General features: G+C 28.0%; 2 protein-coding genes across 3 annotated transcripts in view; one reads left to right on the forward strand and one right to left on the reverse strand.

Annotated features, from left to right (window-relative positions):
* LOC124812467 (dopamine D2-like receptor) overlaps positions 1-16,494 on the reverse strand; it is a 41,799-nt gene that overhangs the window by 1,570 nt on the left and 23,735 nt on the right. The window lies entirely within an intron of this gene.
* Positions 1,252-10,295, forward strand: LOC136077057 (uncharacterized). Of its 2 annotated transcripts, none has more exons than XR_010636795.1 (2): positions 1,252-1,285; positions 6,476-6,535. XR_010636795.1 is itself a non-coding variant. In XM_065791499.1 (2 exons), the coding sequence occupies exon 2, from the start codon at positions 8,222-8,224 to the stop codon at positions 8,972-8,974; it is 753 nt and encodes a 250-aa protein (XP_065647571.1). In that variant the 5' UTR covers positions 3,136-3,269; positions 6,476-8,221; the 3' UTR covers positions 8,975-10,295. The 2 variants fall into 2 exon arrangements, 1 of the variants encoding a protein (XP_065647571.1); XM_065791499.1 differs by lacking the exon at positions 1,252-1,285 and adding an exon at positions 3,136-3,269 and having other exon boundaries at positions 6,476-10,295.

The following is a 16,494-nucleotide window of genomic DNA, read 5'->3' on the forward strand; positions in this document are numbered from 1 at the left end:
TCTAATGCAATTCAGAGTTAGATATGACGATGAAATAACGATGACTTATTTGAGTCATCGTTATTTCATTTTGAGTAAAACTTGACTACAATTGTAAACTTTTAGTTGCAGCTTTGCTTGTGTAAAATATGTAACTTGAAATTTTAAATAAATATTTTGTATCTTTAATGTTACTAATATGCGCTTTAAACGTAGTAAAGTTGTAAAATCCAAAATACTTTTTATGTAAATGTAAATGCATTTATTAATTTCTTTGCTTTTGCTATAATTTTTTTTGAACCTCGAATTAAAGTCTTATTAATTAGTTTTGTTAATCATCAATTAGTTTATCAATAAATTAGGAAATAAATTAATTAACAAACAAAGTTCTTTAAAGAAATGTTTAGACTTGTTTGCTTAACTTGTTTTGCGAACTACGAGTAGTCAAGTTGCAAATCAAATCAATATGCATAAATATTTAGTTTGTTTAAATTTCAAAAGTCAATGTCAATTATGTAATTCAAATAAGTAAAACAATGGTTTAAACCTTTTTTAAAAAACTTTGTTTATTAATTAATTTATTTCTTTATTTATTGATTAAGTATTTTTTTACTTTTTGTTTTGTATTTTTTAAACTTTTTGTAATATGAAAAAATGTACTAAGTATCGGTACAAATCATTTATAGTTACAAATAATGAGAGTTCTATTGACAATCAGATAGCTACTAGATTTGTTAATATGATAATAGGACCTATTGTTAAAAAACAGTTTTAACTTCTCATTAACTCGTAAGTTCAATAATTGATACTAACCCAGCCTACATTGCGGCCGTGGCGCAGTGGTTAGAGCGCTTGCTTTATAAGCAGGAGATCCAGGTTCGAAAGGAGCTTTGAACTTATATTCGCGTCACGGTAAGGAGGAAGAAGGCGTGAACCTCCTAGTTAAATTCCGCGATGCTCTGTGACAAGACCGTTAGATCTTCTTGGAGCACCTAAATTTAAAAAAAAAAAAAACATTGACAAAAGGACATGGTTTTTGTCTTGGCTTACGGGAACGGGATTTTGGGTAAAAGTTAATGGTTTCTGAACGGGTCTCAGGGTGGTAAAAAAATCAAGCAAATTTGCTGGATTGTGTTTTATCTGGTATTTATCAGGGCAGAAGGATCTAGGTTTCCTATAAGGTTCCCAAAAAGTTCAAACTGATAATTAAAAAATAATTACAAAACTTATTCGATGGTTGCCATTTATAATTCGTATCATGCGTAAAATAAATTTAAAGACTTAACTTTTATGCATTATATTTTTGGTATACACAATATTTACATTTTAATTAATGAGAAATCGTTTTTTCGGTATATTTTTAACTGCGAAACTCCATTCAAAAGGTGTTGTTTTAGAATTTCATTTATTTATTACCATTATAAAAGAACTTTTTTATTTTATTCTTAATTAGTTCACAAAGTTTTACATATATGTTTAGCATATGTTCCAGTAACTATTAAACATGTAGTACCTATTTCACTGAAACACTTTTTGCATTTTTAAAATGATCAAAAGAGTTTTGTTTCTGCTAGTGATGGTAATAATTGCTAAATAGTTGCTCAAAAAATTGGTTTGGTCAGAAACATTCAAAAAGAGCAAACAGGCTAATTTTGTGATGGATAGGTTATATTTAAGGTTTTAAATCGTTTTTACAGATTCACTCATTCCCATTGATTTTTATATATTTTATCCAATCAAAATGAGGCGCTACTGTAGTTTCTCCCCCCCCCCCCTTTTTTTTTTTATTTTATTGCTGATTATGATAGAGAATTTTATGCTAATTAAGAATCGTATAAAAACATAGGTCTGAAAATCAACAAAAAGTGCTCTAATTCACTGTTGAAGTTTAAAAAATTACACTATAAAACGCTAATATTCGCCATTTTTTAAAATCGTTTTAGGGTTTACATTTTGAAATCAATCGCTTAGAAAATCTTTTTTTAATTACGCAACCCGGTTTTTATTGTCGTCAAAATAAAATATATTTAAATTAAATTAAATGTTTTTATTAATATATTTTATATATTTTTAATTAATTTTTTAAAAATTAATTTAAGATTTTGCTTTTTAAATATACATAAATCGGCTGACAAATAGGGATTGGCGCAATTTAATATACATGCATCGACTGAAAAATAGGGATTAACGCAATTGAATGTAGATACATCGACTGACAAATAGGGATTGGCACCACTAAATGCACATACATCAACTGACAAATAAGGATTGGCGCAATTAAAAGTACATGATTTGAGACAGGGTTAGGGTTTGGGCCAGAAATAAATCAGAAAATGATGCGCTCAGCATTTTTAAACAGTTTTGCTTTTCATTTTTGATAGAAACCAGGTTTTTTTAAATACGTCGTTGGAAAATTTTTTATTTATAACCGAGTATGAAAAAATGGCAAATATTAGCGTTTTTTAGTGTAATTTTTTAAACTTCAACAGCGATTTGAGCACTTTTTGTCGGTTTTCAGACCTATGTTTTTATTCGATTCTTAATCAGCATAAAATTCTCTATCATATTCAGCAATAAAAAAAAAAAAAAAAAGGGGGGGGGGGGGTAAAAACTGCAGTAGCGCCTCAAAATGATTGGTATTAACAAAGTTTACCCACTGTCAGATATAAATATCAAGTGTTTACAAATAAATGCAAAAATGGCTTTATTGTTATGCATCAACTGCATTTTTAAACCATTGATGTTTTTTGACTTTTTTTGTACGCTTGAAATATCAACAGTAATATCATAATATACATTATAATAACTTATACTTGCAATACTTGTACTTATAAATACTTATAAATTATAAGTATAATCTTAACTTATATTTACAATACTGATAATATATTTATTAATATAAACTTTTGCATTCAAACTTTAATTATAAAACTTTAATATAACTTGATAACTATAGCATGAATAACGATAACTAAAGGAAAATAATAGTTATAATATAGATCATGACGATATGCTTATTTATTATAAATGAGTTATAAAATGTTAAACATCGCTTTTGTTTTCCATAACTTAATTTTTATATGTTGGTATAAAAATATTAGGTTCCAAGTTAGAGGAACAAAAATAAGTCCTATATGATATGCATCTTATGTATATCTTGTATTTTGCAGCATGTTTAAGAATATTTCTGCTTGGTGCGCACTGGCTGTTGACAGTATTTGCATACTGATATGTGTAAAAGTGACTTCAACAACCAGAATGTATTTTTTGATAAATATTAGTAATGACAGGTTAGTAAATATAATTATAATAATGGTAATAATTTTTATTTTATTATTGTTTAAAAAATTTTATTTATTATTTATTTATTATTATTTAAATTTTTATTTATTAGAATTAGTGAGATACTTATGTATAATAGAATTGTATGAACTTTGGGGGACAAATATAATGATTGGAGTAAATATTACCTTTGTTTATTACCACGGTTAGAGTAATGTAAGATAATATTTTTTTAATCTAAAGAATATTGGGCAAAATATTTTCTCAAGTATTAAAATTTTGTACAAAAACACATATTTAAAAAAAAGCATGTATTATAAGATAGAAAAATAAATATTCAAGTATAAAAATAACATATGTATTATAATCAAGTATATACATCAAAACAACTATGTTGTTTATAAAGTAGGAGTTGCAGCTGATATTTCAGCTGATAATTTTTGGTAGGGTTCAAAGTTCTTGAAAAGATGATTTTATATATGAAAATATTGAGTACTAAATCAATCATGCTGTTATTATATGTGATGCCCCAGCTAGAGCATACCGTTGTGTTTAAAAAGGAGAGTGGTGTGGCAAGATAATACTCTCATATTTCATCAATTTTAAGGACTGATTCGGATTTTTGTCAAAAATTTTTCATTAAAAGCATTAAAATTTTCATTTTAAGCATTAAGATTTTCATTAAAAGCATTCTGAACATCTTAGTGGTGTGTTAAATTGAATTAAATGTGTGTTTATTGGTGTGTTTAATTGAATTAAATTTTGTCATGGTAACAAAGTTTTCTTTAAACTTTATGCATCTAGTATGCTTAGGAGTATGCGAAAAAAAAAGCTCATCAAGTTATGGTTAAATGGCCCAAATGTTGTAAATTGTCTCAGATTATAGTCAATACTTTATCTGACCAATTGTTCCAGATACATTGTTACATTTCAAGAGAATTTTTCACAAAACTAAGGTTTTCAATAGATATTAAAAAATGGAATGCAACTGAACTTAGACTTTTTCTAATATACACTGGGCTAGTTTTTTAACGGGGTTGATTGAGCTAAAAATCTATTCAAATTTTTTGGATCTTTCAGTTGCAGTTCTAATTTTATTTTCTTATTTTTATATATTGCTTGTCAGTTACTAACTTATTTTGTGCTGTCGTTTGGTGAACTTTATAGTAAAGATTTACTAGTTTACAAGGTCCATTTTTTAATACATATAGAAGATGGTGCAGTTAAATTTAAAGTACTTGATAGATGTCCCTCATTTAAATATAGCTTTTTTTTGTCAATTAAAAAAGCTTGTTCAAAGATCGCAGGGTTGTTTAAATAAACATGTACAAGGAGATTAACAGAAGTTTAGTATTCTTCATTTTGATGGGTCCGTAACCATTGCATTGAGACACTGTTTACAATTTAAAAATTATCAAGGTTTAGAGTGTTTTGTTTCAGCTAATAAAAGTGATAATTGTTTTGAAGTTGCAAAAAAAAAAAGTGGTTTAGTTAAAAATGTTTTAAAAGGGAAAGCAGACGAATCCTGTGACAGATAGGTTATGTTTGAAGATTTTGCAGCTTTTAAATCGTTTTATATATATATATATATATATATATATATATATATATATATATATATATATATATATATATATATAATATATATATATATATATATATATATATAGTTCTATAGTTTGTTGGCTTTAGGAAGAGCGGAAGGAAAAAAGTGATTCTTACGCCAACACATACGTCACTTTTAATTACTTTTGACTTTCGTCCAACATTTCCGTGTTGGACGAAAGTAAAAACCATTAATTTAATTACAAATTAATCGTTTTTTAAAAAAACCACAAAAACGCAAATTTAATTGACCAGAATGTTTTTAAAAACATTCTGAATGTTTTTAAAAACATTCTGAATGTTTTTATAACATTTTGAATGTTTTTAACAATATAAACAATGTTTTTATTTTTATTTTTTTTAATAAAATGTTTTTATTTTTATTTTTTTTAATAAAATGTTTTTATTTTTATTTTTTTTACTGTAAATCATGCGCGGAGTGTTGCTACATCGACTATCTTATAGCCTGACTCGCAAGGGAGTGCTGCTACATTGACTGACAAATAGCCTGACTCGCAAGGGAGTGCTGCTACATCGACTGACAAATAGCCTGACTCGCAAGGGAGTGCTGCTACATCGACTGACAAATAGCCTGACCCGCAAGGGAGTGCTGCTACATCGACTGAGGGTTTGGTTGGGGCAGGCAGTCTATCATTATTAAAAAAAAAAAATTCCGGTCTTGCATTTTAATTTTTACTTTTTGTCAACAAAATATCGAAAAAACTTTCGGACAACATCTAAGGGTTCTATATATATATATATATATATATATATATATATATATATATATATATATATATATATATATAAGTATATATATATATATATATATCTATCTATATATATATATAAGTATATACATATCCAAATCCACTTATATATAAATATATATATATATTTATATATATTGAGAATTATATATATATATACATATAGGTATTTATATATATATATGTATATATAAATATAAATATATAAGCAGAGCTGTGGCTAAGCTTCTTCACATCCAATTGGGTGGTGGGGGTGGGCACAAATTTAGGGAAGTCATTTGCAAATTTCGGGCCCTTTTGCAGATGTAAAGAATTTTTTTTTTTAGTAATACCTGTTGAAAATTTTTTTAAGAATTTTGGAGCCTTTATGACAGTTTTTTTTTTGAGGAGGGTGGGTGGGTGGAGGGGGGAGCTCGGATCTAGTATAAGGTTTCTAATAAGTCTTAATTGATGAAACCACAGTGCAAAATGAAAAAAATTTGATTAGTGATTTATAAAATAATATAAATAAATATATAAAATTGTATACAATATAAATATAAAATTTGTTTTATATAATAGTTTTATTAAATTTATTTATCAGTAACTAAAGGAATGGTATAAATTTATTAGATGACCCACAAGCATGTGCTTATTTATTACAAGTACATTTTAAAATGTTGAAGTCAATGTCGATTATAAAATTAGGAATTATATTTTTCTACCTTCCATGGTGAAAATTACATTTTTTATCTAAAGAGTGTTGGGGAGAAATCATAAGAGTTTTATACCATATTAAAATTAATGTATGTGTTACCTATGAAATTTAAGACTAAAAGTTAAATTTAATTTTTTTACAGCTCATATTGAAATGAGACATTGTGTAAAGAAAGAGGTTTTCAAAGAAGTCGTTTTAACAACAATAATAAAGCTTCCAATTTGCAAGATAACCATGAAAGCATTCGATACACGATTAAAGCATCGTTTAAAAGTTTGCTTAATTTCCACAGTAATTTTATTTATTTTGTTTGAAATAAACCAATAAAATTATATATAAGTTTGCTTTTTCTGTAATTTTTAAACAATTTAAACGTAGTTTTGCAAGATTTGCAATGGATAAACCTCACAGCCAAGATCCGGTAGATACCCAGCGGGCATGCCCATATGGACCCCAGAGGAAAACCGCAGCCAAGATCCGGTGGGATACCATTGGTCTTCCCATACGGGACCCAGTTGACGACCTGTGTGGGCCCCGTACGGTACCCGTATGTCAATATTAACTGGGAAGCTATTTTATAAAAAATGACCATAAAGATTACATAAGATTATACAAGATAATAAAAACTATTTCTTTATATAAGATATTAAAAACTATATTTCTTTAGTGTTTAATATTTTTCGTAGCTTCAAACTTAAATAGAGTAGCTTCATTCTGTAAATAAAGTACCTTTTATTTTGCTGAAAATTCTAATTTGTGTATAACAGTTGATTGTCAACCCATAAAATTTAATGTTTGAAATGTAAGCATTTTTTATTTAAAAAGTTTCCTTTTTTAAAAATTTTCCTAACTGTTTAGTGCTAAAAAGTTCTTATTAACAGTTTTTTATAAATAAAAAAGCATTGTATTTTTTCAGCTTACACACATGCGTATCTGTTGAATATATTTATCTAAATCATGGATGAACCTGTTAATTGGAGCTTTTCTAATTCCAATTTGTAGATGTTGATACCAAATAATTATGTCCATCTTTAGGGAATGAGTTAATCATAAAGATGGACTCAAATAGGGTACATTTAAAAAGTGATTTTTAATGATATTTAATGATATTATCTTTACACATAATGCGTAAACATACATATTTTCTATCAATAAGGAATTTATGGATTTATTGTTAAGTAGTATTAAGGGCTCTTACTTTTTTTAACTTACTGCAAACGGGATAATTAACTTAGGGGGCAATCAACTTCTTAAATTTATTACCAATCAAGTATATGTAGTTTTAAGAACTTCTGTTAGATAGATAATCTGTTAAATGCCTATTACGCGAATTTGGCTATTACGCGAATCAGCACTAGAGATATATTTGATTTAGAATATTTACATGTTAAACAGTGTTTACATTTATATATCCGAAATTTTTATCTATCTTCCCAATGGAAGTTTTAAGTTCCATCAAACAAAATTTATTCCAATATTTTCCAGATATGTCATAAATTGAGTTATGTAGCGGCAGACAGTTTTAAATAAATTTACGCTGGGTTTTAATACGAAGTTCACCTGTTTAGGAGTTAATCAAGTTAGTTCATAAATTTAATAATAGCGTAATGCCATATATTTAATAATTGCGTAATATCATATATTTAATAATTGTGTAATATTATATATTTAATAACACTGCTCAACGTTGAATTTGCACCAGCTTTAATTTTAGGTTTACTAGATGTAGTTTTTCACGCTGATTCCAAATCTGTGTTTAGTTTTTCTCCAGCACGTCTAAATCTTGAGATAATGTATGTGTGTTTTTTGCACTAATATATAGTTTCAGTGTAAAATATACTGTTTCTTTATTTTCAGGGTAATTATTTCAATAAAATTAACTTATGTAATGCCTAGAAATAGCAAAAATTCACCAGACGCCTTTTGTTATATTTGTGGGCAATTTACATTGTCAGAGCAGCAAAAGAAAATCACTCCAGAAATCTCGAAAATTTACAAGCTGTATTTCGGTTGTCCTTTGGGAGATCAAGATAAAACTTGGGCACCACTTGTGGCTTGTTATAGTTGTTGCAGCTTATTACGAGATTGGATCAACAAACGAAAGTCTTCTTTTCGATTTGCTATACCGATGATTTGGAGGGAACCAAAAGATCATTACAATGACTGCTATTTTTGCGCTGTTAATACTGCTGGATTATCGTCGAAAAATAAGCACCAAATTGTGTACCCGAATTTGGATTCGGCTATGAGTGTTCCTCATGACAACACCCTGCTCATTCCAGTACCACCAGCTAATGGATTAAACTCTATTGAAGATGAATGTGTTGTCGATGTTGAACGTCAAGATGCGGCTGATGTTGACTTTGATCAAGATATTGACGGCGAAGAGCCCAAAGTTTTCACACAAGGTGAACTGAATGATTTGGTTAGAGACTTGTCCCTTTCAAAGGAAAAAGCTGAACTTTTGGCGTCAAGACTGAAAGAAAAGAATTTGTTAGCAGTTTTTGTCAAAGTATCCCACTTTCGAAAGCGCAACAATGATTTATCTAGGTTTTTCATCATTGATGGACCCTTGTGCTACTGCAATAATGTCAATGGTCTTTTCAAAAATTTTTCATTGATTCATCCAAGAGGAGTTTGAAGGCCGTGTTGTTGCATATTGGCAATCAGAAGCCATGTATTCCAATCGCTCATTCCGTACACTTGAATGAAACTCACGAAAATATGAAAATATTACTAGACGCTTTTGATTACAAAACTCATCAGTGGAACATTTGTGGTGATTTGAAAGTGATTGGTATGTTAATGGGTATGCAAACAGGGCTTACCAAGTTCTGCTGCTTTCTTTGTTTATGGGCTAGTCGTGCTGTGAACGAACATTACATAAAACGTGATTGGATGTTGAGAACTGAATACGAACCCGGTGTAAGCAGCGTTCACCATACTCCGCTGGTTGATCCAGACAAAATATTTTTACCACCGCTTCACATCAAGCTTGGTTTGATGAAAAACTTTGTAAAAGCATTAGGTAAAACTGAATCAGCGGGTTTTCAATACTGGGTTGAAAAATTTCCCAAAATTAATGCAGCGAAACTCAAAGGAGGCGTTTTTGTTGGACCCCAAATTCGAGAGGTTTTGAAAGACCATGGATTTGAAGAGTCACTTACTTCCGACAAAAAAGAAGCGTGGAAAGCGTTTGTACGGGTTTGTAAGAAGTTCTTGGGGTATCACAAATTGTGTGAATATGAAAATTTTAATCAAAAGCAACTCGATTCGTTCCGAAAAGTTGGCTGTCGTATGTCATTAAAAATGCATTTTCTGCATACGCATTTGACATTTTTTCCTGAAAATGTGAGTGATGAACAAGGTGAACAATTCCACCAGATATTCAAGTGATGGAAAAGCGTTACCAAGGATTCTGGAATGAAAGCATGTTAGCTGAGTACTGTTGGATGCCTTATCGTGATGAACCAGAAAAAGTCTACAAAAGGAAGTCATATTCACAGAGATTTTAAGTGATTTATATGCTTTAGTCAACAGTCTTTAAACTATTAAATGTGTATAAATGTTTAAGAATAAACCTAGTCACAGAGACTTTGACTTATTTGTATAGGAACATAAGTGGTGCTTGAAATATTGAATGTTTATCAATGTTTATGTATAGGGATAAAGTACAGAATGTCCAAAAATTAAAATTCCAAATATCTCAAGAACTAGACATGTTGGAAGAAAACTGAAAGCAGATTTGAAATCAGCGCAAAAAACTAGTTTAGAAAAAGCTATTAAGATTTATGGTGCATTCAAAAAGTTTTTTTTTTGTTGACCAGTGTATTGGGTAAGATTTAAATTAAACACAATCACAAACGATTCTTTTATAGTTAATAAAAACAGTTGAAACATGTCATATTTTATTATTATTCATTTACTAAAAAAAAGAATAAAAAATGAGAAAAAAAAAAGTAGTTTTTAAAACAATATTGATCATAAAAATTTTCTTATTAGCGAGGTTATTGATAAAGTATAGTCAAAATAAAAAATATCGAGTAAATGCGAGTCAAACGTTAAGGGTTTGAATTCATTTTTTTTTTTACGGAAAAAAGATTTTCAAATATTTTTTTTTTTAAGTTGTAGAGAGTTTTGAGGTATATTTAAATATATAAAAATTGAAGAATTTTTTTAAAAAGGTTTTTTAAGAAACTTTATTTAATTGGAAGAAAAAAACTAAATAATGCTTAATTAAAAAATCCAACCAATGATATCAATTAAAAAAACAATCAATTAATAAAGAGCAAGCTAGGAAACGTTGTTTCCTAGCTTGCTTTGCCGCCTTTTTGCTATCAGTATCTTTTAGTCTTTTGAATACTTTATATTTATTAAGACACTCCCCTTCGCATCTTAGCACGTCTACATTTTTTTTTGTGTGTGTGTGTGTGTGTGTGTGTCAACATGTTGGATGCAAAAGATTTGGTGCAAAGCTGAGGCAAGTGATTGGGCTTACTGCATTTGTTATTTAACTTTTTTTTGGATTTTCTTTTGAATAGCCGGAGTTATGTTGAAGGTTGGTTGCAGGTGAGATGACTTTGGAGTTGGTGCTGTATAATGTATGCTGATGTTAGATGTTGTTGGTGTAGATTCAGAAGGCAATGGCTGAGATGGTGTAGCTAGTGGTGCTGGTGGCACTGGCATAGATTCTGGTGGTTGAGATTTCAAAAACTCAGAATGAGATGAAAGTGTTTCAAATCTATTAGCAATTTGTAATTTAAACTGATCAATTTTCTTGATGTTGAGCGGAAACAGAAATTTTGAAATCCAGTGACTATTTGCATGCGTGTAAAAACTTTACCAGGGGTAAAAGGTTTTGCCTTCAGTTATAAAAACATTTTTTTTGACAAATTGCTGAACTTTTTCTTTGCATAAAACTCTTGACATAGCAATAAACACCAACCTCTAATGGCTGCAGAATATGTGACAAATGAGTTGGTAACCAAATTAACAAGATATCGTTTTCAATACAAATAAGTACAACCCATTAGGTAGCATGTGTCAAATGTCCATATACAACTAAAATATGTGTACCTTTAATTGGATAACCAACGTTCAATTTATTTAATTTAATAATCAATTGATTTAACAAATTTTTTACAAAGCGACTAAACTATTTACCTGGACTTATTTTAATGGTGGGAACGTACACACTAGTGAGCCACTTAAGCACCAATTTTTGTACAGACGTTTTTTTGATTTGAAAGCAATATATGACGCAAGACGATAACCAGCAGCATGATGCAATTTCCAACTGTATAATTGATTTTTTAACTGTTGCCGATTAATTTTAATGGTCATTTAGCACCACGTCTGCAAACTATGTTCTTGATCATCAGAGAAGCCAATTTCATCCAAGTTCCACAAATGACATGAAGTGTTTTTGTTAATACCTGCTTTGTTGAATTCTCTTTGCAGTGTGTTGAAATACTTCGCAACTAGTTCTTGCGGCTCTGAGTGATTAAATGTTGCCAAATGCTCTGATGCTTAACTTATGAATCCACTGGTTGATAAAAAGCTTGTACTAATCTTTTCCTGGTGTACCGTTTGAAAACAGATGAGATTGACCTTGGTGTTGCAAACATTCAGTAACTAAAGTGATGACGTCTTTGTAAGTTCTACCTAAGCTCTAATCGAATAAATTGATGAGTGTATCTACCAGAGTTGATTTAAAGTGTTACAGCAATCATTTGTTTGAACCACTGTTAATTGTTTCACTTATGCCGTTGACACGCCTATAAAGAGTTGCTACTAGTATACTGAATTATTAAGCTACTTTGTTGAGCGAAAGTTTGCCACTTTTTTTTTCACTGCAAGCGCGATTTTGTCTTTGGTGTACGTGTTGTTTTTTGAGGCATATTTTATATTAGAAAAGATTTGATAATAATTAGTTTAAAAGTTAAACGAAGAAATTTTAAAGATTTATTGGTCAGTTTAGAAATTAATTAATAAAAGCTCTATTGACGAATCAAATAAATGGGGTATTTCGCTCAATCCCATAGTTCACCATTCAAAACCATAGTTTGCCACAGTTCACAGAGTTTAACTCATAATTTTTCACTAAAAATAGCAAATTTAATTTCACTTCTAAAAGTTTTATGCCCAATTTTTTTTAGAAAAAAAAAAAAAAAAATCATTACGTGACCAAAGATTTGACTATTACTAAAAAAATTATTTATTCTGTATTAAAATTTTATAACATCTTATTCAGAAAAAGATTCTCCACAACATGAAAATATTTGCAAAATGTTTATACAATAAAAAAGTCGGAGCAAAAGAATAAACGTTGTCATAATTATTTCATTCTATCTTCTATTTCTTTCTACCCGCTTTTACTCTATACAGATTTAGTAATTTTTTAAGTTTCAGCGTTAAAAGATCCTCAGTAGGATGTTGACTGTTTGGTATCTCCAGTTTCCGGTATAAAAAACAGATGAACTTTGGTTTGAAAGTAACAGAAAAGTCATTGGTTTTATTTAATTTTTGAAAAAAGTCACCCACCATGACACTTGATAACACACTTGCTCCTATTTATCAGTGAATTTTTTTTCTTCAAAAGTATATTAACCTGGGTCTCAAAAGGACCAGAATTCCATAAAGATTTCAGAAACAATAATGGTTTCAAATAAAAATGAATTGCTAAAACTTTTTGACAATTTTTAGTAAAAAATTCTTGTTTTTTTGTCAATAATGACAATGCTAAAATTGACAAAAAAAACAAGAATTTTTTACTAAAAATTGAAAAGGTCGTTTTTTATGACATTTTTTTGTAATATTTTTTTAAAAAAAGTTTTAGTAGAAAATATTATAAATTTTGAAACCACTATAAAATTCTGGTTCTTTTGAGACCCAGGTTGATATACTTTTGAAGAAAAAAAATTCGCTGATATATGAGAGCCAGTGAACTTTTATATGATTAACCCTAATCCTCAGCTCTCTTCTGGAATTTCCGTAAAAAAAAAATTAAAAAATAACTGGTTTCAAGGTAGTATTTTAAGTATTGCATTGTATTGCATTATTCAATATAATATAATTTTTGTATATAATTTTTTATATAAAATATTAGATTATTTATATAATTTTAAAGTAATTATAAATGAAAAATTTTTTAAATAATTTATAAAAACAAAAAATACACTTTAATGGCATTGACATCTATTTCAACAGTATCTGTTCCGTATAAAAAAACAACTTTTCTCAACTATTACCGTACTTTGTTAACTAATTACCATTTTCCAAAAAATGAATGTTTTCGCAAAAATTTATTTCACGTTACGCTAATTTGTAGTATGAAATGTGAAGTTTTTTTTTGTTTTTTTTTTCATTATACTACACGTTTCAACTTTTTTAGAAAAAAACATCCGTGATTTGAAAACCAGATGGTCTTAAGTAATCTACAATATATTAATTACTGTATAAAATCGTTGATAAGACAAAAAGGTAAAACAAAGATAACATTTTATAAAACTTCAAGTCAACAATCGTTAAGTAAATCAAGGAGGAATAAACAAAGATACTAAAGCCATCGAACATTTTTAATAGACAACAGTTCTGTTTAAATTTAGTTTTTTAAAACTTACATTTTTTTTTAAATTTCAAAAAATGACATTAAATTTATTAAAATTCCTTAAAAATAAAGATTACTGACAATACTGCCGACAAATTTAATTATTATAATATTTAAATAAACTGTCATGAATTAAACATGCTTAAAATAAAAATTGTGCAACGTTTACTATTATTTATTTAAATTTTTAAATAAAACAAAAGCATTGTGATTTCACAATAAAATAAAGGGTAGTCTGAAACATCTGAATTAATATAGAAAGAGGAAGAGCTGAAAGAATTTCAAAATCAATTGACGTCATCATTTTTTTTTTAATTTTAAACTGTATATTAATAAATTTGAAACGTTATAAAACGTGTTTAAAACGGATTATTTAGTTTTTCTTGATGTTAAATCAAGGAATCAAATATATCTCCTGGGTTTTTATAAGCCATTTTCCTAAATAAAAAAAATGTATGAAAAATAATACTTATTCAAAGTTCATAATTTTGTAAAATCAATTTTAAATGTTTCAATTACTTTTTGTAATATTTTGTTGGCAATATGTGTTTTTGGTTTATAAATTTGCTTATAACAATCTCTTTCTTAACCAAAAATTAAATTTTGTTCAATAAACAATTTGGTTTTAAATCTGGTCATTTTACTGATCACGCAATTTTGTATATTGTTTACAATATATTCAAAGGGTTTAATGAAAAAAAAAATATACTTTAGGTGTCTTCAAAGATCTAAATAAAGCTTTTAATACAGTTGCTGATATAACTGTTTTGTCCTAACTCAAAATCTATGGCATCAAAAGTTTAAACTTGGCTATTTTTAAAAGTTATATGTCTAACAGCAAGCAATATATATCTTACAATGATGGAAAAACAGATAACATGATTATTACATGCGGTGTTCCCCAGGGATCAACTCTTGGACCACTTTTGTTTCTAATTTATTTTATTGACTTAAATAAAACTTCTAATATTTTAAACACAGTTTTAATTGTCGACGATACTAGTTTGTTTTATTCTAATGAAGATATTATTATTTCATTTTCATTAGTTAACAAAGAACTAATTAACTTAATGACCCGAGTCATTGGGTTATTAAATAACTAATCTAATGGTTCAAGTCAATCTCTTAATAATACTAAAACTAAAAAGGAAATTTAAAGTTTTTAGGCGTAATTCTTGATGAAAATATTACCTGGAGAGAACATATAGTTTTATTGAAAAAAAAAAATTCAAAACATATTAGTATATTGTACAATGCTAAACAATTCTTAAACCAATCTTGTTTGAAATACATATACTTTTCATTTATACATTGTTACCTAAACTATGCAAACATTACTTGGTGCAGTAATAAACTTTTCTGCAAACAAAAACATGCTATTAGGATTATTACAAAGGAAATTTTATCTCCCATGCAAAAACACTTTTTAGCTAACTAATACTAAATATTTTTAATTAAACCTTTATCATATTCTTATATTTTTGTTTAAACTTGATAATAAATCGCACCGTTATTATTTAACTCTTTATTTTAAAAAATCAATCAATAACTATATCAAATAATAACTGTAGTCAATCCAAAACTTATTTAGATCCTCGGTTTGTCATTGAGTATTTAGCCACTAAATACTCAATGACAAACCGAGGATCTAAATTATGAAATACACTTTATGAAACATCTTAAAAAAATACTTACTTTGCTTCGATCAATTAAAAACGAAGCTTAAAGTCTTTTACAAAACGACAAATTAAATTTTTTCTAAGGCGTTTAAATTATGTATTTTCTAAGGCATTTAAATTTAAGTATTCTTATGATTGATTTTTTTAACATAATGAATATATTTATTAACTTTATTTATATACATTAAAAAAAAAAAATTGTAAATTGTTACACGATTTAATTTCATAAATTGTTTAGTACTGACAATGTAAAAAAATTTAACGTTTTCGAAATCGTATGTTATGGTCTACTAAGGGTTGCCAGTCTGGCTTTTGAGGAGGAGAATACAGCGCCAAAACTGTTAAAATAATTTTTTTACTGTGTTCTCCTTTGTAAAAGTCAACATCTGGCAACCCTATGCGTACTTCCAATTCACATACTCGTAAGTGTTAAAACTTTAGTTTTTATTTTTATTTTTTGTTTCAAACCAGTAAACACGCTTTAGTTGGTCCAACTGATGGGCCAGTATTGGCTATAGTTGGCTAGCAATTGACATTTCGTGCCAACCATTAACCGACGTGTATACCGCGTGTTTTCGAATCGTCAAAGTTTCCCGTAAGTTTTGTAAATGTAATTATAATTATATTTTATGTAAATGTTTAGTCGAGTGGTCTAAGTAAATAAAGTTAGTTTAATTTGAAGCAATTAATTATTATTTTTTTCTTTAAAACGCTTTTTTACCTTTTAATTAAACTTTTAAACTCAAATTCACCTTCACCTTTTAATATAACCGTTACGCTGGTAAGTAGAAATATTTTACTTTTATCCTTTAGTTACACATTCAAGTATAAATTTTGATATTTTTTAGAGTTTTTAGTTTAATTTATGATGAC

This window comes from Hydra vulgaris, chromosome 02 (assembly GCF_038396675.1).
Source record: "Hydra vulgaris chromosome 02, alternate assembly HydraT2T_AEP".
Lineage (NCBI taxonomy): Eukaryota > Metazoa > Cnidaria > Hydrozoa > Anthoathecata > Hydridae > Hydra > Hydra vulgaris.